This window comes from Symphalangus syndactylus, chromosome 20 (genome assembly GCF_028878055.3).
Source record: "Symphalangus syndactylus isolate Jambi chromosome 20, NHGRI_mSymSyn1-v2.1_pri, whole genome shotgun sequence".
In the NCBI taxonomy this organism is placed as follows: domain Eukaryota; kingdom Metazoa; phylum Chordata; class Mammalia; order Primates; family Hylobatidae; genus Symphalangus; species Symphalangus syndactylus.
The window spans coordinates 66733149-66755303 of record NC_072442.2 but is presented as its reverse complement, the minus strand read 5'-3'; the positions used below and the strand labels follow the sequence as shown (position 1 = coordinate 66755303).

Sequence of the window (22155 nt, the reverse complement as noted above, 5' to 3'; positions counted from 1 at the left end):
GCTGGGTGCAGTGGCTGACACCTGTAATCCCAGCACTATGGGAGGCCAAGGCGGGTGGATCGCTTGAGGTCAGGAGTTCAAAATCAGGCTGCCAGGCCAACAAGGCAAAACCCCGTGTCTACTAAAAATACAAAAAAATTAGCCAGGTTTGGTGGCGCACGTCCATAGTTGCAGCTACTCAGAAGGCTGAGGCAAGAGAACTGCTTAAACCCAGGATGCAGAGGTTGCAGTGAGCCAAGATCGCACCACTGCACTCCAGCCTGGGCAACAGAGCATCTCAAAAAAAAAATTAGTTCTAAATGACAATCAGAAAAATCACTCTAAAAATGTAAATAATGTAATTAAAAATACTGTCATGAACTGGTCTAAATATACATCCCTCTATAATTTTTTCATAAATTATTGTTCAAATGTTGATGACAACTGAATGTTTTTAAAAGAAACCAGTTTGGGCCAGGCATGGTGGCTCACGCCTGTAATCCCAGCACTTTGGGAGGCCAAGGAGGGCAGATCACGAGGTCAGGAGATCAAGACCATCCTGGCTAACACGGTGAAACCCCGTCTCTACTAAAAATACAAAACATTAGCCGGGCGTGGTGGCGGGCGTCTGTAGTCCCAGCTACTTGGGAGGCTGAGGCAGGAGAATGGCATGAACCTGGGAGGCGGAGCTTATGGTGAGCTGAGATCGCGCCACTGCACTCCAGCCTGGGCGACAGAGCGAGACTACGTCTCAAAAAAAAAAAAAAAAGAAACCAGCTTTATTAATCAAAGGCATGTAAGACATTATTATTTAATATAAGACAATTTATTGTTATTAATAACTGTAATATTAGCAACAGTTTATTGAGCCCTTACCATCTATCTGCCAGGCATTGTTCTGTTATATTCATTAAATATGCATTATTTTTACACTGCAGAATATAATATTTATTTATTTATTTATTAGAGACGAGGCTCACTTTGTTGGCCAGGCTGGTCTCGAACTCTTGGACTCAAGTGATCCTCCCACCTCAGCCTCCCAAAGTGCTGGGATTACAGGTGTTGACACACAGCACCCAAGATATTTTTAAATAAGAAAATTGAGCCTTAACTGTATCAAGCCCTTTGCCCAACAAATAAGAAAACTGAGCCTTAACTATATCAAGCCCTTTGCCCAAGATAGTCATAAAATTACAAAACACTTTATGTTCTCCTTTGAGTATTTTGGAAAATCATTCTATTACAGTTGTCATTTAAAAATAACTTAGCTGGCCAGGTGCGGTGGCTCACGCCTGTAATTCCAGCACTTTGGCAGGCCTAGGCAGGCAGATCATGAGGTCAGGAGTTCCAGACCAGCCTGGCCGAGATGGTGAAACCCTGTCTCTACTAAAAATAAAAACATTAGCCAGGCGTGGTGGCGGGTGCCTGTAATCCCAGCTACTTGGGAAGCAGAGTCCAAAAGAGGACAGCTTATTATTGATGCTGATACAATGCTGACACTGAGTGCTTCTCTGGAATCTGGCCAACAAAAACTGTTTTGAACAGCTTCCTTGTACTAAATCATTTAATCCTCCCCTAGACCCTATGAGACAGGTATTTATTAATTATCTTCATTTAACAAACCAAGAAAGAAAACCACAAGAAGTTAACTTGCCCATCATCACATTAACTATTGAGTGGTAGAGCCAGGATCTGAACCCAGAGCCAGTGTCCCTGACCACTAACTACCCTACAAAGCCTCTCTATATAAATAAGACGATCAGCTCAAAGTTACTAAAAATGATGATTCATTAGAAACAAAGAAAAGTATTTCTAAAATAAGTCTAGTCAAAAGTTAACAAAACCACATATAACTACTTTTCATTAATGAAACAACCACATGTGTGCACATTTAAAGACTAAATGGCATGAGGTGGTTTCCTGTGGTCAGAAAAAAATAAAAATAAAAAGACTAAGTTGAAGGGTGGACTCTAAGTAGGTGCTGTGACACGTGGTATGATTACACATAAAAAGTTCTAAAACTTCCATTTGTAATATTTTAAATCAGACTTCATAGATACATTTTAAGAGGGCACATTTACAGTTCTGTTTACGCTTTTATAATACTGTTGTAAAATCAACAGTTAAGCCTAGACTTTCCATTTTTTTTTTTGAGGCAGAGTCTTGCTCTGTCACCCCGGCTGGAATGCAGTGGTGTGATCTCAGCTCACTGCAACCTCCGCCTCCCAGGCTTCAAGCAATTCTCCTGCCTCAGCCTCCCGAGTAGCTGGGATTACAGGTGCCCACCACCACACCCGACTAATTTTTGTATTTTTAGTAGAGACGGGGTTTCACCCTTTGGCCAGGCTGGTCTTGAACTACTGATCTCATGATCCGCCCACCTCAGCCTCCCAAAGTGGTGGGATTACAGGTGTGAGCCACCACAGCCGGTCAATTTTCCACCTATTAAAGAATGCCTGCCTCTATCCCAAACCTCACAAGAGCAGCTGTAGTGTTTTAGTACATAACGATGAAAGACTATCATGAAAAAAATAATTTAAATACATGTCTACCTATTTTTTAAAATGTAGTATATTAATGTATTAGGCATATAATTATTTTACCCTCTAGAAATCCATGATGCTCATATGAACGTAAGACTCCCTTACAATGACTCTACAGCTATACTCTTAAATCACCAGCCCACAGGGTGCAAGTCACTGATTTAGAAACTGAAGAAATCCCATAAAGACACTGCAAAACAATGTTTGATTTGAAGAACTAGTTAAGTACAGTCACATTTAAATTATGCCTGCATTTTATGCTGAACTGCTATATGACATATATATCATCTATTCACATTTTCTTGGTTATACTTTTTTTTTTTTTTTTTTTTGAGACGGAGTCTTGCTCTGTCCCCCAGGCTGGAGTGCAGTGGCGTGATCTCAGCTCACCGCAAGCTCTGCCTCCCGGGTTCACGCCATTCTCCTGCCTCAGCCTCCCAAGTAGCTGGGACTACAGGCGCCTGCCACCACGCTCAGGTAATTTTTTTTGTAATTTTAGTAGAGATGGGGTTTCACCATGTTAGCCAGGATGGTCTCGACCTCCTGACCTCATGACCCACCCACCTCGGCCTCCCAAAGTGCTGGGATTACAGGCGTGCGCTATCGTGCCCAGCCGATTGGTTATACTTTTTTTTTTTTTTTTTTTGAGACAGAGTCTCGCTCTGTCGCCCGGGCTGGAGTGCAGTGGCGCAATCTCGGCTCACTGCAAGCTCCGCCTCCCGGGTTCACACCATTCTCCTGCCTCAGCCTCCGAGTAGCTGGGACTACAGGCGCCCGCCACCGCGCCCGGCTAATTTTTTGTATTTTTTAGTAGAGACGGGGTTTCACCGTGGTCTCGATCTCCTGACCTCGTGATCCGCCCGCCTCGGCCTCCCAAAGTGCTGGGATTACAAGCGTGAGCCACCGCGCCCGGCCGTGGTTATACTTTTGTAAATGAAAATGAAACTTAATATCTGTAACTTACTTTGAAATAACCCTTAGGATAGAGGCACCTACCTAAATCTACCTATATTGCAACTATCTTATCTTTCTGTAGGCGGTTTATACAATTGTCATTTTATTGAGTCTGGAACAAAGGCAACTTAAAAACAACTCTTTTCCTAACTAAAAAAGCACAACACTAAAAGGTAATATAATATATGTTTACTGTGAAAAAAAATTTTTTAATGAAATACATAATTTATAAAATGAAAAGCTCATATATTCCCATACTCCTGGAAAGCGAATTTTAAATACATCAAGGAAAGTCCAATTTAAATGAATCCTCTACTGAATTCTTTTGCAGTATAGATTCACCCTATCAATTACTAGTTCTGTCAACCAGTATTTCACACATAACCTCCGATTAAAGGTAAGACACACATTTTTCATTCTCCAAGAACAAAAATTGTTCAAGCACAAGGTGATCTACTGACATCAACTCAGTTACTGACACCCGACTTTCTCAAATTCACCATCAAACTTACCTGACAGCATGCCTCTCAGTAGCCACAATGATATTTTGTTCCAATTCTGTCTTTAAAGATTTAGAACCAAATCACACATTTCAGAGTACCTCCTGTCCCTCTGCGTAGGCCCTCATTTTCAGGATCTTTTAATTTTCTTCACCCTATTAACTTTAAGTCTGTTTTTTTTGTTTGTTTTGTTTTGTTTTGTTTTGAGATGGAGTCTGGCTCTGTCGCCCAGGCTGGAGTGCAGTGGCGCAATCTCGGCTCACTGCAAGCTCCGCCTCCCGGGTTCATGCATTCTCCTGCCTCAGCCTCCCGTTAAGTCTGCTTTTAACAAAAAAATTACCTTAATTGTAGCATCCTCTGAAGCAGAGACCATAACACTGAACACAGGATGGAAAATGACTCGAGTGACTGGACTCCTGTGACCACTCAATGCATATTTTTCTGGCGGACGGGGAATCCATTCTTTTGGGTCTCGTTTCTGACCAAGAGGTCCACCTGACGTAAATTCTTCTTTTGCTTCATTTAGCTTTGATTCTAATTCCATAACCTTGAAAAAGAACATGTAGTTACGTACAGATAGATTTCAACAAAAATAGCATGTGACATTTTAAAACACTGCCTTTATTTTGCAACTATATATGTAGGATACTTGAAAAACTTCAATTTATACCTGGTGACAGAGTCCTCTACTAATTAGAGAAGGGCAGTGAATTTGCCTTGGTCCCTCTAAGGCTGCTACTCTTAGTAATTTCTTTCCAAACCACACTATATATGGTAATAATAATATTAATAAAAGCTAATATTTATTGAGCATCTACCATGTGCTAAGCACTTTTCTAAGAGCTTTATATGATGAACTCATAACAATGTTATTTACTTATTCTAACTCTGCCTATGAAGTATACATTTTAGGACTGGAATATTATTTGTTGTATTTACAGATAAAAAGAAAAGCTCAGAAATAAAAATGACTTGTCTAAGAGCACACTTTAGTGCTCTTTTCCCAGCATCAATCACAATGGCTCCATGTATTCTTTCCTTCTAAGTGCACAAATGAGTTCTTTCAGTATCAATTCCTCAAAGTCAGGACTATGCAGATTGAACCCAGTCAGCAACTCCAGATATGTGAATTACCATGTATCTGCAATAATATGCCTAGGTCATACTTCATAAAGCACAAAAAATGTATTTTTATTTGCTTTTTAAAGATTAGATGCAATTATTAATTAATGCAGAAGAATAATGTTATTTTCAGAAAGTTTATATAACTGAATACAACTAATTTTAAAGAAAAAAGACTTAGTTACCTTCTTTTGTAATCTAATAACAGATGTCCATTTTTTTTCCAAAAGACCAGCATACTTTTTATCTAATTCTTCATTCTAGAGAAAATAAATTTAGAATCTTTTAAAAATGGCTTAACTATGATCCTCAAGACAAAGATCATCCATCTTTAAGCCCAAACATTACTAAAAATCTGATTATAAAAAAAGGGAGTGGCTGGGCACAGTGGCTCACCTGTAATCCCAGCACTTTGGGAGGCTGAGGCAGGTGGATCACCTGAGGTCTGGAGTTTGAGACCAGCCTGGCCGACATGGTGAGACCCCGTCTCTACTAAAAATACAAAAATTAGCTGGGTGTGGTGGTGCGCGCCTGTAATCCCAGCTACTCGGAAGGCTGAAGTAGGAGAATCGATTGAATCTGGGAGGCAGAGGTTGCAGTGAGCCGAGATCATGCCACTGCACTCCAGCCTGGGAGACAAAGTGAGACTCCGTCTCAAAAATCAAAATAAAAAATAAAAAAGGGAGTGAAAATCAAGTTCAGTACCAAGTAAACCACAATAACAAATGACAAAATTGTGGACAACTGTTAACTACAGATACTTGAGTAAAAATCCACTCATTAACTATACTTTGAATTGTAAAAAGTAAAACATACCATATCTAATTCAGCTTCCTTTTTAAAAACTGAATATGCCTCTTCATAGCCATTTGAACGAAGATAATCTGCTATAGCTCGATTTCTGAAAGAAAACAAATTCAAATGACTCCTAAAAAAAAGACCTCATTTCTATTCTGAAGAAATAGAATTTATTTAAAATCTCATTAACCCTGAAGATACTCTTTCAAGAGTATTCCCTTTCAAATCATACAAGTATTTCATTAAAAAGGACACCCCTGCAAAGCCTCCAGAACTTTTAGCCCCTGTCACAGTACATCCATAATACTATATTCTTAGTTATAAGTTTTTCTTTTTTTTTTTTAACATTAGAAGAGAAACTACATATTTCTAAGTTTCAAACGTGTTGCTTACCTCACAAGCTGTAGGCGCTCTGCAGATCAAGCTATGGCTCTGCGACAGCAAATCATCAATTTTGCTAACGTTTACATTTAGCCTTTCTTTACCACCTGTCATACACTCAAGGGCTGACAGCTGGAATTTAGTTTTGCAGAGAAAAGTTTTGAGAAAACTAAGGTATTTTCATATCAGAAATAACTTTGAACCATTGGAGTGGGTGAAAAAAAGCAATCATACACTATAAACTTAGTGTACTGTCGTAGAATGAGACATTCATTTAGAATTAGAACTTGAAGGTTAGAGAAGCTGAATTAGCCTTTTCATATTTGCCTTCTACAGTTTGAGTACCCTTTATACAAAATGCTTGGGAGCAAAAATGTTTTGGGCTTTATAGATAGAGATAGAGAGAGAGAGATACAGATACAGATATAGATATAGATACGTATCACGAGGTCAGGAGTTGGAGACCAGCCTGGCCAACACGGTGAAGCCCTGTCTCTACTAAAAATACAAAAATTAGCTGGTGTGGTGGCACGCCCCTGTAATCCCAGCTACTCGGGAGGCCAAGGCAGAAGAATTGCTTGAACCCGGGAGGCGGAGATTGCAGTGAGCCAAGATCGCGTCACTGCACTCTAGCCTGGGCAACAGAGCAAGATTCCTTCTCAAAAAAAAAAAAAAAAAAAAAAAGGGCCAGGCATGGTGGCACATGCCTATAATCCCACCTACTTGGGAAGCTGAGGCAGGAGAATCACTTGAACCTGGGAGGCGGAGGTTGTGGTGAGCCCAGTTCGCGCCACTGCACTCCAGCCTAGGCAACAACAGCGAAACTACGTCTCGAAATACAAAACAAAACAAAACAAAACAAAACAAAACACACTCCAATAGTATTGTATAACTGGTGGGATTACTGGCTTTAATTCAATGGTGTCTTTAAAACAAATCAGCAAAGAAAGATAATAGGGAATTATCAGCAAAATCTTTATGTTCCAGGTAATTATGAGCATGCCAAAAATCAATGTACAATAATTACAGGGTTAGGCCGGCGCAGTGGCTCACATCTGTAATCCCAGCACTTTGGGAGGCCGAGGCGGGCAGATCACAAGGTCAGAAGTTCAAGACCAGAGGCCGGGAGCAGTGGCTCACGCCTGTAATCCCAGCACTTTGGGAGGCCGAGGCGGGCGCATCATGAGGTCAGGAGTTCGAGACCAGCCTGGCCAACATCGTGAAACTCCATCTCTACTAAAAATACAAAAATTAGCCAGGTGTGGTGGTGTGCTGCAGGGCTGTTGAAGGCTCTGTGAAGGTAACACAGAAGACCAGGCAGTATCAAGCATGACACCACTAGGAGCACACCTGGAATCATCGTTAGTACCCTCCTCCAAAAGACACCTCTCACACACCCCAGGCTATACTGTTTTAGATAACAAGATGAAACTCTATAGTCTTGGGAGAGTATGTGAATAAAATTTATTTCCAGGGCAGAGATATACAGGGGATCATTCCCTAAGCTGCAGCCACAGGATATCAATCAAGTCTCAAACAGGTAACAAGCCTTCCTAATTTTTTTTTGAAACAGAGTCTTACTCTGTCACCCAGGCTGGAGGGCAGTGGCATGATCTCGGCTCACTGCAGCCTCTGCTTCCTGAGTTCAAGTGATTCTCATGCGTCAGCCTCCCGAGTAGCTGGGATTACAGGCGAGCGCCACCATGCCCAGCTAACTTTTTTTTTTTTTTTTTGTATTTTTAGTGGAGACAGGGTTTCACCGTGTTGGCTAGGCTGGTCTCCAACTCCTGCCCTCATGTGATCTGACTGCCTTGGCCTCCCAAAGTGCTGGGATTTCAGTCGTCACCCACCACGCCCGGCCAAGGCTTCCTTTTTTTTTTTTTTCAAGGGAGTCTTACTCTGCACCAGGCTGGAATGCAGTGGCGCAATCTCAGCTCACCACAACCTCACGATTCTCCTGGCTCAGCCTCTCGAGTAGCTGGGACTACAGGCGTGTGCCACCATGCCCAGCTAATTTTTGCATTTTTAGCAGAGACGGGGTTTTCACCATGGCAAGGATGGTCTCGATCTCTTGACCTCGTGATCCGCCCGCCTTGGCCTCCCAAAGTGCTAGGATAACAGGCGTGGGCCACTATGCCCACATTTTTTTTTTTTTTTTTGAAACAGAGTCTTATTCTGTCATCCAGGCTGCAGTGTGGCGATCTCAGCTCACTGCAACCTCCCCCTCCTGGGTTCAAGCGATTCTCCTGCCTCAGCCTCCTGAGAAGCTGAGACTACAGGCACCCGCCACCAGGCCCAGCTAATTTTTGTATTTTTAGTAGAGACGGGGTTTTGCCATGTTGGACAGGCTGGTCTCGAATTCATGATCTCAGGTGATTCGCCCACCTTGGCCCAAAGTGCTGGGATTACAGGTGTGAGCCACTGTGTCCAGCCAAGACTTCCTAAATTTTTATGCTACAATACCCTACTGAGTCTTCAGGGAAAGGGCAGCACAGATGTGAGGAGTTCCTGGCCATAGGTCTTATACCTCTCCAACCTCACGTACCCTAAGAAATCTGTCTGACAAATTGATTGCCATTACCATCCTTCACCATCACACTCTAAGATAACTACTTCCAAAAGGTACTTCAGGATTTAACTATTACCAGTCTTGGGACAAGTACAAGTTCAGCAAGAGTATTATAATGAGACCTTATCCATGGCAGAGACAAAGTGAAGAAGAATGAAATTCAAGCAACTCAGGGTGAGTGGACCTTTATCTTCCCCATCAAGCAAAAAGAACCCTGTACCTAGTACACTAGCCTGCTGGCTCCCATTTCTTTTCATCAGACGGCTGGGTCTCAGGTGACATCCTGATATACCCTCCAGCCCACAGCAGCAACAAAAGCCAAAAATGATCTACCAATTAAGTATATCACACTGCACTTTTTAAAAAGCAAAACCAAATAAATAAACAAAAAATATGCATTACTCTTCATTCTCGTATTTGGATTAAATTCTTGAGTAATAGAAACACAAAACAGAGGGCAGTCACTAAACAGTTGTTTTCAGCCTCCACCCTTATTTATCTGTGTTTCCCTCTTTACCCTTTTAACCTGTTAAGAAAAGTAACTTTACTGAAAACTAAAATACGTAAAGGTCTGAGAGAGAGAAAGGGGGTTGGGGGAGAGGGAGAGAGAATGTCACACTAACCCGGCTGAACTCCTAATTATGCTGTTTTAAAGTTACTATATTATTGAGTGACACTTAGAAAAAAACTGCATGGCCTGCTACAGGCCAGAGGTCAGCTACGTTTCCAGAGACGGTGAGATTTTGCCTTAGTTGTTCAGCATAATTTACAAATGTGAGATCCACTCAGGATATATTCCTGTAAAAATCTTTTGCATTATTTCAAAAACTCATAAGGAAAAGTCAGGTTGTACAATAGGAGAGATGGCCAATACAACTGTCATGTATTGAATAGTTTGAAACATTTGTATTTTTAAAATGTAAAGCAAAATTTCACTATAAAATATGTAAAGAAAAAAGGAAAGAGGAAGAAGGGATGAGTGCCTGTTATTTCCGGTTTTATACCAAGGAATATAAAAGAAAGTTAAGTTATATATGGTCCCTTGCCTCCTAGGATCTTGTAAACCTATCTGAGGAGCAAAATAAAAGCTAATGAAGTCTATGAAATTTAATTCAAAGACGAGAGAAATGAGACTGAACAGAAGAATCTTTTTATAAAGGCAAGACGCGAGGACTTAAAGGAAATAGTATTACCTAAGCAGGGAGCTGAGGTGGACCAAGTGAATCAGAATGGTACATTATGGAGATCTCAATGTCTATCTAAAAACATCTGATCAAATTCAACATTCTTGGCCAGGCGCGGTAGCTCACGCCTGTAATCCCACCACTTTGGGAGACTGAGGCGGGTGGGTCACTTGAGTCAGGAGTTTGAGACCAGCCTGGCCAACATGGCAAAACCTCAGCTCTACTAAAAATACAAAATTAGCCGGGCACGGTGGGGGACACCTGTAATCCCAGCTACTTGGGAGGCTGAGGCAGGAGAATCACTTGAACCTGGGAGGTGGAGTATTGCAGTGAGCCGAGATGGCACCACTGCATTACAGCCTGGGTGACACAGTGAGACTCTGTCTCAAAAAACAGAAACAAATTCAACATTCTTGATTTTAAAACATTCCTTATTAACGGAAAGGTCTTCATTAAGAATATTCATTAACATCAGGAAAAAAGAAATCTCTCAAACCTTCAACAAATAAATCTAATAGTTAATGGCAGAACACTAGAAACACTTGTGTCAAAGAACAAGGCAAAGATGCCATAATCATCCTATTACTTAAAACTGCTCTAGGGAGGCTGAGGCAGGAGAATGGCGTGAACCCGGGAGGCGGAGCTTGCAGTGAGCCCAGATTGCACCACTGCACTCCAGCGTGGGCTACAGAGCGAGACTCTGTCTCAAAAAAAAAAAAAAACTGCTCTAAATCAGGTGGCATTAAAATAATGAGAGAAATGGCTAGAAAGAGAAACAGACTATGTAGACATTCAAGGCAAGAAAAAGCAATTTAATGAAAACAGTAATTTTAAAAGACCTATTTATCAGAAGTGTCAGAAGTAAACAGGCAGATTACATGAAACAGCAAACTAAACAAAGGAAGACCACTGTATAGTAAGTCAAGCCCTAAAAAACAATGAAGATCCCTTAAAATCAGGTCATATTCATAACACGCATCCCCGGAATTATCTGACTAAATATAGCTTCCAATTGTTGATGGAGCAGTTTTTACTCTGCACTGAAGAGCAGGATATTCAATTATCTACAATACTGATAATAATGGATTTATATTTTTAGAATTAGGATAGGTCAAGTCATAGTATATGGTTGTCATTCCATTGCCACCTGATGAATCATCTACTTGTCCGGGGCCCCTTTCCTCACTCTTTGAGAAAAAAAAGAGAGATGAGGTCTTGCTTTGTTGCCCAAACTGGAGTGCTGTGGCACAATCATGGCTCACTGCATCCTCAAGCTCCTGGGCTCAATGGATCCTCCTGCTTCAGCCTCCTGAGTAGCTGGAACTACAGGCACATGCCACCATGATCGGTTAATTTTTTTTTTTCTTTAAGTAGAGATAGGGTCTCAATATGTTGTCTAGACTGGTCCTTTCTTCCCTTTTAAATACCTAATTGCGGCTGGGCGCAGTGGCTCACGCCTGTAATCCCAGCACTTTGGGAGGCTGAGGCAGGTGGATCACGAGGTTGAGTTCGAGACCAGCCTGGCCAACATAGTGAAACCCCGTCTCTACTAAAAATACAAAAAAAATTAGCTGGGCGTGGTGGCAGACGTCTGTAGTCTCAGTCACTTGGGAGGCTGAAGCAGGAGAATCGCCTGAACCCGGGGGCGGAGGTTGCAGTGAGCCGAGATCGTGCCACTGCACTCCAGCCTGGGTGACAGAAAGAGACTCAGTCTCAAAACAAACAAACAAAACAAAACGAAAACCACCTAATTGCATCCCATCCTTCAGCTGACCTCCAACTCCACACAGAAAATAGAAGCTACTTAGCATATAACTTTCTCAATGTAGTTTCCTGTATTTGTGGCACTGCTTTCCTCTGCTATTTTTTTTTTTTTTCCCATCAGCCGGGTAATGTGACGACATTGTAACAAGGCTGGAGGGTGGCACATCTTACACATGTATGAACACCCTATCGTCACATTTAGCAACTACAGAAGAATCTGCCTTCCTCTTCTATGATGTGTTTTCTTTTTTTTTTTGAGACAGGGTCTTGCCATGTTACCTAGGCTGAAGGGCTGTGGCGCAATCTCAGCTTACTGCAACCTCTGCCTCCAGAGTAGCTGAGATTACCAGGCATGTGCCACCACACTCAGCTAATTTTTATATTTTTAGTGGAGACGTGTTTTCTCCACGTTGGTCAGGCTGATCTTGAACTCCTGACTTCAGGTGATCCACCTGCTTTGGCCTCCCAAGGTGCTGGGATTACAGAAGTGAGCCACTGTGCCTGGCCTACGATGTGTCTTCTCTTTCTAATACAATTCTCTAGAATACCCTCCATCTTTCAGTGAAACGCAATGTGATGTGGTATGTAAAAGGGCTTTGTATGAATTCTCCAGAAAGTCAACAATTTTGACCTTGATCATATCTTGATCATCTTTATAGATGCCTACATTTCACTCTTATAAAAAAAGTTAACATATATATATATATTTTAAATGATCAGCAATTTCATTCTGGAAATCAAAAATTTCCAAAGAATAAAAAGATCTAACACAGGTTGGGCATGGTGGCTCACACCTGTAATCCCAGCACTTTGAAAGGCCAAGGCGGCAGGATTGTTTGAGCCCCAGAGTTATGAGCTATGATCATGCCATTGCACTACTCCAGCCTGAACCCTGTCTCTTTAAAAAAAAAGAAAAAGAAAAAGAAAAAGAAGAAAAAAAAAGCCAGGCAGGGTGGCTCACACCTGTCATTCCAGCACTTTGAGAGGCTGAGGCAGGCAGACTGCTTGAGCCCAGGAATTCAAGACCAGCCTGGGCAACATGACAAAAATCTGTCTCTATAAAAAACAGAAAAATTAGCTAGGCGTGGTGGCACACACCTGTAGTCTCAACAACTTGGGAGGCTGAGGTGAGAGGATGGCTTGAGCCCAGGAAGCGGAGGCTGCAGTGAACTGAGATTGAACCACTGCACTCCAGCCTGGGTAACAGAGCCAGATACTATCTCAAAAAACAAACAAAAGCTAACACAAACTGAGAATATTTTAATCCTCCTCTGAAGACTCAGAGGGCCTTTTTAATTTTTTACCTTAAGGCAATAATTAGAAACAATAGTCACTGCATAGAAAGTGAAAATATAGGCAATATGATTATAGATTCCATCATTATCAAACTTTTAAAGTTGAAAAGACAGGTGGAGTGGCTCATGCCTATAATCCCAACACTTTGAGAGGCTGAGGCAGGCGATCACCAGAAGTCAGGAGTTCGAGACCAGCCTGGCCAACATGGTGAAACTAAAAATACAAAAATTAGCTGGGAGTGATGGTGTGCGCCTGTAATCCCAGCTAGTCAGGAGGTTGAGGCAGGAGAATCGCTTGAACCTGGGAGACAGGGGTTGCAGTGAGCCAAGACAGCGCCATTGCACTTCAGCCTAGGCAATAAGAGCAAAACTGTCTTAAAAAAAAAACAAAAAAAAAAAGTTTAAAAGACAACAGGGACCTCAACATGTAAGAGGGATAGAAGCAGCATATTAAATAGTTTATATTTAAATGTATAGTTACTGGCCGGGCATGGTGGTTCACGCCTGTAATCCCAACACTTTTGGAGGCCGAGGCCGGTGGATCACGAGGTCAGGAGATTGAGACCATCCTGACTAACATGGTGAACCCTGTTTCTATTAAAAATAGAAAAAATTAACCGGGCATGGTGGCATGCGCCTGTAATCCCAGCTACTTGTGAGGCTGAAGCAGGAGAATCACGTGAACCCAGGAGGTGGAGGTTGCAGTAAGCCAAGATTGCGCCACTGTACTCCAGCCTGGGCAACAGAGCGAGACTCAGTTTCAAAAGAAAATAATAATAAATTTAAAAAATAAAAATAAAAAATGTATAGTTACTTTGACAATCAATGAAAATATACAGCTGTTTTTATAAACATCTGAAATTTAGATTATAGTTATAGTCTTATTTCAACCTTACTATCCAATTCATTCATGTACTTTGTTTTTGTTGCCCTATATTAATAAAATTCAAATTCACACAGGTAAACAGTGCAAACAGTACTTGGATTTAAACAGCTCAACTTGCAGTCTCAGAGTATTCTTCAATTAAACTGAGCCAGATTTAAAAAGGAGTGGAAAATACCTGTTTGAAAGCTGAGTCACTAACAAGATCTAAAAATTACTTTCATGCCTTATTATAGATCACAAAGCCAGGCAAAAAGTACCCAGATCTTTTTTTTCTTTTTTATACTTTTAAGTTCTAGGGTACATGTGCACAACGTGCAGGTTTGTTACATATGTATACATGTTGGTGTGCTGCACCCATTAACTCGTCATTTACATTAGGTATATCTCCTAATGCGATCCCTCCCCTCTCCCTTCACCTCACGACAGGCCCTGGTGTGTGATGTTCCCCTTCCTGTGTCCACGTGTTCTCACTGTTCAATTCCCACCTATGAGTGAGAACATGTGGTGTTTGTTTTTTTTTCCTTGCGATAGTTTGCTGAGAATGATGGTTTCCAGCTTCATCCATGTCCCTACAAAGGACATGAACTCATCATTTTTTATGGCTGCATAGTATTCCATGGTGTATATGTGCCACATTTTCTTAATCCAGTCTATCACTGATGGACATTTGGGTTGGTTCCAAGTCTTTGCTATTGTGAATAGTGCCACAATAAACATATGTGTGCATGTGTCTTTATAGCAGCATGATTTATAATCCTTCAGGTATATACCCAGTAATGGGATGGCTGGGTCAAATGGTATTTCTAGTTCTAGATCCTTGTGGAATCGCCACACTGTCTTCCACAATGGTTGAACTAGTTTACAGTCCCACCAACAGTGTAAAAGTGTTCCTATTTCTCCACATCCTCTCCAGCACCTGTTGCTTCCTGACAAAAAGTACCCAAATCTTAAACTAAGCCCTAGAACTATTTGGCATCTAACGCCACTACATGAACATGTGCAGCTATAGTATATTCCCATGTACAACGTGAAGTGCACAGGCAGGTGCAGACCTTCAGTGTATTTCACACAGGCCAGGGAAAAACCACTTTGCAATCAATTCCAAATATATATGATGTTCAAACAGATTCACAGGAGAAACCTGAATACCTCAACTAACTGCAGACATCAGTTTTTTAAATCAAGAAAGTAAACAACAACAAAAAAACACGCTTAAAAATATATTACAGTCATGAAAAGACATGGAGAAATGTTTTCGGTTTTTGTTTTGTTTTGTTTTGAGACGGAGTCTCGCTCTGCCGCCCAGGCTGGAGTGCAGTGGCACAATCTTGGCTCACCGCAAGCTCTGCCTCCAGGGTTCATGCCATTCTCCTGCCTCAGCCTCCTGAGTAAGCTGGGACTACAGGCACCCGCCACCACGCCCGGCTAATTTTTTTTTTGTATTTTTAGTAGAGATGGGGTTTCACCGTGTTAGCCAGCATGGTCTCAATCTCCTGACCTCGTGATTTGCTCGCCTTGGCCTCCCAAAGTGCTGGGATTACAGGTGTGAGCCACTGCATCCGGCCTAGAAATGTTAAGTACATATTGCTAAGTCAAAGCAGCCAATCTGAAAAGGATACAAGCTATATAATTGTAATTTTCTGGAAAAGACAAAACTATGGTAACAGTAAAAATATGAGGGGTTTAGGGAGGCAGGGAGGGATGAATAGGTGGAGGCTGAGATTTTTAGGGCAGTGAATTTATTCTGTATGATTGATGTTTATATAACATTAGGAATTTGTCAAAACCAACAGAATATACAACAAAAAGAGTAAACCCTAATGTCAACTATGGACTTTAGTTAGTAATAATGTGTCAATGTTGGCTCATCAATTATAATAAACATACCACATAAATGTGAGATGTTAACAGTAGGGGAAATTGGGGAAAGGCAAAAAGGCATACGGCACCCTCTACCAAGTCACTCACTCCATTCCCAAATCAAAATTACTATGAAAAACATTTAAGGCTTTTTGGGAAAATAATTTAAGAGAAGCAAAGAGGTTTACAGAACAAAAAATTTAGGAGAATTTATTACCTCATATTGAAATGTATTTTTCTTCTTTTTTTTTTGAGATGGAGTCTCACTCTGTCACCCAGGTTGGAGTGCAGTGGTGAGAGCTCGGCTCACTGCAGCCTCTACCTCCCAGGCTCAAGAGGTTCTCCTGCCTCAGCCTCCCAAAGTAGCTGGGATTCCAGGCAGCCGCCACCAGGCCCTGCTGATTTTTTTTTTTTTTTTTTTAGTAGAGACAGGGTTTCGCCATGTTGGCCAGGCTGGTCTTGAACCCCTGACCTCAGGTGTTCCGTCTGCCTCAGCCTCCCAAAGTGCTAGGATTACATGCGTGAGCCACCACACCCGGCCAAAATGTATTATTAATATAAAGCTACAATAATCAAAAGAGTGTTCTTCTGGCTCCTGAAAGCACAGCAAGTCCAAAAACCAATGCAAGGTTTTATAAGAAGGTGTTTTCAGATCAATAAGGAAAGGACTATTCAATAAATGTTTCGGCATATGGATAATGACTCAGAGAAAACGCACTTCGATCCCTTTCTTGTATAATCAACAAACATAAATTCCAAATGGCTTAGACATTACTATAAAAAGAAATGAAAACAAAAAGGCCTTAAGGTCAAAGTGAATACTTATGTAGTCATGATTAGCAAAGGTCTTCCCAAACATGAATCTAAAGGTAGTATCAAGGAAAAGACAGTTTTCACTCTGTGACACTTGTTTGCAACATATGACCATGGGTGACTCAGTACACTAAAGTCCTCTTAGGAATCGACAAGAAAAATGTAAACACTACAACAGAAAACAAAACAAAACAAAACAAAAATGTAGCAACACCCCGAACAGGCAATTCACAGAGTAAGAGAATGGCATTATACACACACACACAAAAAAATGTTTTGAATTCACAATAATTTTAAAGAAAATATTTCTATAAATTGTGGGATTACTTTTATATACCCACATAAAATTTCATTTTTTCAATTAACTTCCTGCATTTTTTTTTTTTTTTTTTGAGACAGAATCTTGCTCTGTCACCCAGGCTGGAGTGCAGTGGCACAAGACCTCCCAGGATCCTCCCACTGAGGCCTCCCAGGTAGGTCCCAAGACCGTGCCAACATCCCTGTATCTTTTTTTTTTAGATGGAGTCTCGCTCTGTCGCCCAAGCTGGAGTGCAGTGGTGCAATCTTGGCTCACTGCAACCTCCAGCTCCCGGGTTCAAGTGATTCTCCTGTCTCAGCCTCCAGAGTAGCTGGGATTACAGGTGCACACCACCACGTCTGGCTAATGTTTGTATTTTCAGTAGAGACGGGGTTTTGCCATGTTGGCCAAACTGGTCTTGAACTCCTGACCTCAAGTGATCCACCCGCCTCGGCCTCCCAAAGTGTTGGGATTATAGGTGTGAGCCACTGCACCTGGCTGCCAGACTATTTTGCAAATAAATTTTTTGTAAAGATAAAATCTTGCACCTACATTGCCCAGGCCGATCTCAAACTCCTCAGCCTCCCAAAGCACAGGGATTCCAGGCCTGAGCAACAGTGCCTGGCCTGTTTTGAGGCCTCTCTTCACACAGAAGTTTTCTATTTTGATAGTCAAACTTACGACTCTTCCTTTTGTTTCTACATTTTATACCTTGAGGAAGTCCACCTCTACCCAAAGGGTGTATTTTCTCTACCACTTTATTGTTGTTGTTGTTGTTGTTTGTTTTTGAGATGGGGCTTCGCTCTTGTCACCCAGGCTGGAGTGCAATGGCACAACCTTGGCTTACTGCAACCTCTGCCTCCTGGGTTCAAGCGATTCTCCTGCCTCAGCCTCTCCAGTAGCTGGGATTACAGGCATGAGCCGCCATACCTAGCTAATTTTTGTATTTTTTAGTAGAGACAGGGTTTCATCATGTTGGCCAGGCTAGTCTCGAACTCCTGACCTCAGGTGATCCACCCGCCTCAGCCTCCCAAAGTGCTGGGATTACAGGCGTGAGCCACCACACCCGGCCCTTCTCTACCACTTTATACTGTTATTCTGTATGTGTAGGCTTTTAATACCACCTTTATCCCATGCTAAATTTCATAAATGGGTATGTCTTTGAACTTTGTTCCCCTAACGTATTTGACTATTCCACATTTTACAGTAATATTTGTGTATCTGATAGATTCAGGTGCTTTCCCATTTATTATTTAAAATATTTTATTTATTTTTCTCTTCCAAATGATTTTTAAGATCAAGCTGGTCAAGTTAATGAGAAATTTAGTTTGAATTTTGATTGGGATTGCATTTTATTATTTTAAGAGTTGTGATATCTGTCCAATACTGACTTTTTCATCCAGAAACAAGGAAAAAAATATTTTCTACTATATTATCCAATAACAAGAACAGTTTATTATTTATTTTGAGACAGAGTCTTACTGTTGCCCAGGCTGGAGTGTAGTGGCACGAAATCCGCTCACTGCAACCTCCCCACCTTCCAGGTTCAAGCGATCCTCCTGCCTCAGCCTCCCACATACGTGGGACTACAGGCACGCAACCACCACGCCTGGCTAATTTTTGTATTTTTGGTAGAGTTGGGGTTTTGTCATATTGGCCAGGCTGGTCTTGAACTCCTTATCTTAGGTGATTCACCCGCCTCGGCCTTCCAAAGTGCTGGGATTAAAGGTGTGAGCCACCGTGCCTGGCCAGGAACAGTTTATTTTTGTATGCCATCTTGTTTCAGGTCACCATACTAAACCCATTAATTTTTTTTTTTTTTTTTTTTTTTTTTTTGAGACAGTCTTGCTTTGTTGCCCAGGCTGGAGTGCAGTGGCATGATCTCGCCTCACTGCAACCTCTGCTTCCCAGTTTCAAGCAGTTCTCCTGCCTCAGCCTCGACATCCCAAAGTGCTCGGGTTACAGGTGTGAGCCACCCCTGCCTGGCCATGAAACCATTAATTCTAATTGTTGATTCCCTTAGGTTGGCTCTGTAGATGCTGTTACCTATACATGTTTGGTTGCTTCCTTTCCAATATTTCTAATTCTTTTTGTTGCCTTACTACATGAGCTGGAATCTCAAATATATACTTAAGATGCAGAGATACAGGAACTTAGTTTCTTGCTGACTTTAATGGGAATGCACCTAGTATTTATATTTTAATGTTTGTTGTACATTTCTGGTAGGTAGCAATAATCAAGTTAAGAAAATATCCTGTTATTTTCTACAGTTTTTTTTTTTAAACAACCAGGAATGGGTATTAAAAATACACCATTTTCTATATTTTGGGCTAATCCTATGGTGTTTCACTTTTTTTTTTTTTTGAGACAGAGTTTCACTCTGTTGCCCAGCATGGAGTGCAATGGCACGATCTTAGGTCACTGCAACCTCTGCCCCGTGGGCTCATGAGAGTCTCCCACCTCACCCTCCCAAGTAGCTGGGGCTACAGGTGTGCGCCACCATGGCCAGCTAATTTTTTGTATTTTTAGTAGGGATGGGGTTTCACCACGTTGGCCAGGCTGGGCTTGAACTCCTGACCTTAAGTGATCCACCTGCTTTGGCTTCCCAAAGTGCTGGGATTACAGGCATGAGCCACCATGCCCAGCCATAAATTTCTTAACGTTGAACCAACCTTGTAATCATGGGAAAAATTATACTTGGTGATAGGGTTTGGCTGTGTCCCCACCCAAACCTCATCTTGAATTGTAGGTCCCATAATCCCCACGTATGGCGGGAGGGACCCGGTGGGAAGTAACCGAATCATGGGGGTGGTTTCCCCATGCTATTCTCATGATAGTAAGCTCTCATGAGATCTGATGGCTTCATTAGGGGCTTCCCCCTTCAGTCGTCTCTCATTCTTCTCCTTTCTGCCACTATGTGAAGGACAACATGTTTGCTTCCCCTTCTGCCATTATTTTAACTTTCCTGAAGCCTCCCAGCCATGTTGAACTGTGAGTCAATTAAACCTCTTTCCTTTACTTATTTTTTGAGATGGAGTCTCACTCTGTTGCCCAGGCTGGAGTGCAGTGGCATGATCTCGGCTCACCGCAAACTCTGCCTCCCGGGTTCACGCCATTCTCCTGCCTCAGCCTCCTGAGTAGCTGGAACTACAGGCGCCTGCCACCACGCCTGGCTAATTTTTTGTATTTTTAGTAGAGACGGAGTTTCACCGTATTAGCCAGGATGGTCTCGATCTCCTGACCCCGTGATCCACCCACCTCAGCCTCCCAAAGTGCTGGGATTACAGGCGTGAGCCACTGCGCCTGGCCGCCCTCTCTCCTTTATAAATTACCCAGTCTTCGGTATGTTTTTATTAGCAGCATGAGAGTGGATGAATACCTTTGGCAATGAGCAATGTTTTTCATATCCTACTGGATTCCACTATTATTTAGTATGTTTAATCTGAGTTCACAGAAATCATTAGACTGTAATCTTCTTGTTTTTTCCTTTTTGAGACAGGGTCGCGCTCTGTCACCCAGGCTGGAATGCAGTGGCATGATCTCAGCTCACTGCAACCTCTGCCTCCCAGGTTCAAGTGATTCTCACACCTCAGCCTTCAAAATAGTAGCTGAGATTACATGTATGTGCCACCATGCCCAGCTAATTTTTGTGTTTTTATTTTACTTTTCTGAGACAGAGTCTCACTCTGTCTCCCAAGCTGGAGTGCACTGGCACAATCTCAGCTCACTGCAACCTCCATCTCCTGGGTTCAAGCGATTCTCATGCCTCAGCTCCCACCGCCCCCCCGCCTGCCCCAAGTAGCTGGGACTACAGGTGTGCACCACCACGCCCAGCTAATTTTTGTATTTTTAGTAGAGATGGGCTTTCTCTATGTCGGCCAGGCTGGCCTTGAACTCCTGACCTCAGGTGATCCACATGCCTCAGCCTCCCAAAGTGCTATGATTACAGGCGTGAGCCACCACGCCCAGCCACATTTTTTTATTTTTAATACAGACAGGGTTTCGCCATGTTGGCTAGGCTGGACTCAAGAGATCCACCCGCCTCGGCCTCTCTGAGTGCTGGGGTTACAGGTGTGAGCCACCATGCTTGGCCCCACCCAGTGTTTCTATGAAGGTGGTGCCTACCTTATAAAATAAGCTCCTAAATTTACTACCTTTATGTCCCGGAAAAGACAATGTAATCTGGGAAGCAAATGGTCCTTAAGATTTGAAAAAATTAGCATCTAGGCTTAAAAACTGCCTAGGCTTGAAATCTTTAATGTTACAATGTCCTCTATATTTAATCATCTATTCAAGTTTCCTACTATTTCTTGGACCAATGTTATCACATATTTTCCTAGAAAAAGCACCCAGGTCATTTCGATTTTCAAATTTATGTATTTATTTATTTTATTATTTTTTGAGACAGTCTCACTCTGTTGCCCAGGCTGGAGTGCACAACCTTACCTCACTGTGACCTCCGCCTCCCAGGTTCAAGCGATCCTCGTCTCAGCTCCTGAGTAGTGGGGATCACAGGCATGTGCCACCACACCCGGCTAATTTTTGTATTTTTAGTAGAGATGGGGCTTCACCATGTTGGCCAGGCTGGTCTCAAACTCCTGACCTCAAGTGATCCACTGCGCCCAGCAGATTGTTTCAAACTTAATAGGATACCGTACTCTCCTAAGTTTAAAAATCATCTGAGTTCATTTTATGTTGAATTTCTCATTCCTATATAGTTCATTTATGTCTTTTTATTAAATTGGTTATACATTTTCTTAAATTGGTTTTATAAATTTTCTCTTTATAAAACTGTCTATTTTACTGGTCTTTTTAAAAAGCTAGTTTTTGGTTTTATCAATTAAGTTTACTGGACTACTTTCTATTTTATTAAGGTCTGCTTTTATTATTAATTCTTCCCCTTTCCTGCTTTCTTTAGACTTATTTTGTCGTTCTTATTCTTAAATTGAATATATAGTTCATTTTCTGTCATTATTTTTATAAAGATTCATTGAAGACTGTATTTTCTGTAGGCTATGTTGGCTGTATCTGATAGGTTTTTGTTATCAGTACCCTCATTATTACTGATGTCTTCAGCTCCTAAGTTTTGTTTTAATCTCAACTCCTTAGCTATTTAGAAATATATATATATTTGGCCAGACATGGTGGCTCACACCTGTAATCCCAGCACTTTGGGAAGTCCCTGGGTGGGTGGATCACGAGGTCAGGA

The 22155-nt window shown here is 41.8% G+C and overlaps 1 protein-coding gene and 1 non-coding gene across 6 annotated transcripts in view; both read right to left on the bottom strand.

Annotated features, from left to right (window-relative positions):
* Positions 1 to 22155, bottom strand: part of PAFAH1B1 (platelet activating factor acetylhydrolase 1b regulatory subunit 1) — a 92389-nt gene that overhangs the window by 16080 nt on the left and 54154 nt on the right. For all 5 annotated transcript variants that reach the window (XM_063629739.1, XM_055257985.2, XM_055257986.2 and 2 more), the window contains 3 exons: positions 5915 to 5999; positions 5284 to 5358; positions 4317 to 4523 (listed from right to left, as the gene is read on the bottom strand). In XM_063629739.1, the coding sequence (XP_063485809.1) occupies positions 4317 to 4523; positions 5284 to 5358; positions 5915 to 5999 (367 nt within the window). The remainder of the gene's footprint in view (positions 1 to 4316; positions 4524 to 5283; positions 5359 to 5914; positions 6000 to 22155) is intronic.
* On the bottom strand, positions 11910 to 12011 carry LOC129470867 (small nucleolar RNA U13). The gene has a single exon (XR_008653386.1). It is a non-coding gene; the product is annotated as a small nucleolar RNA U13 (small nucleolar RNA).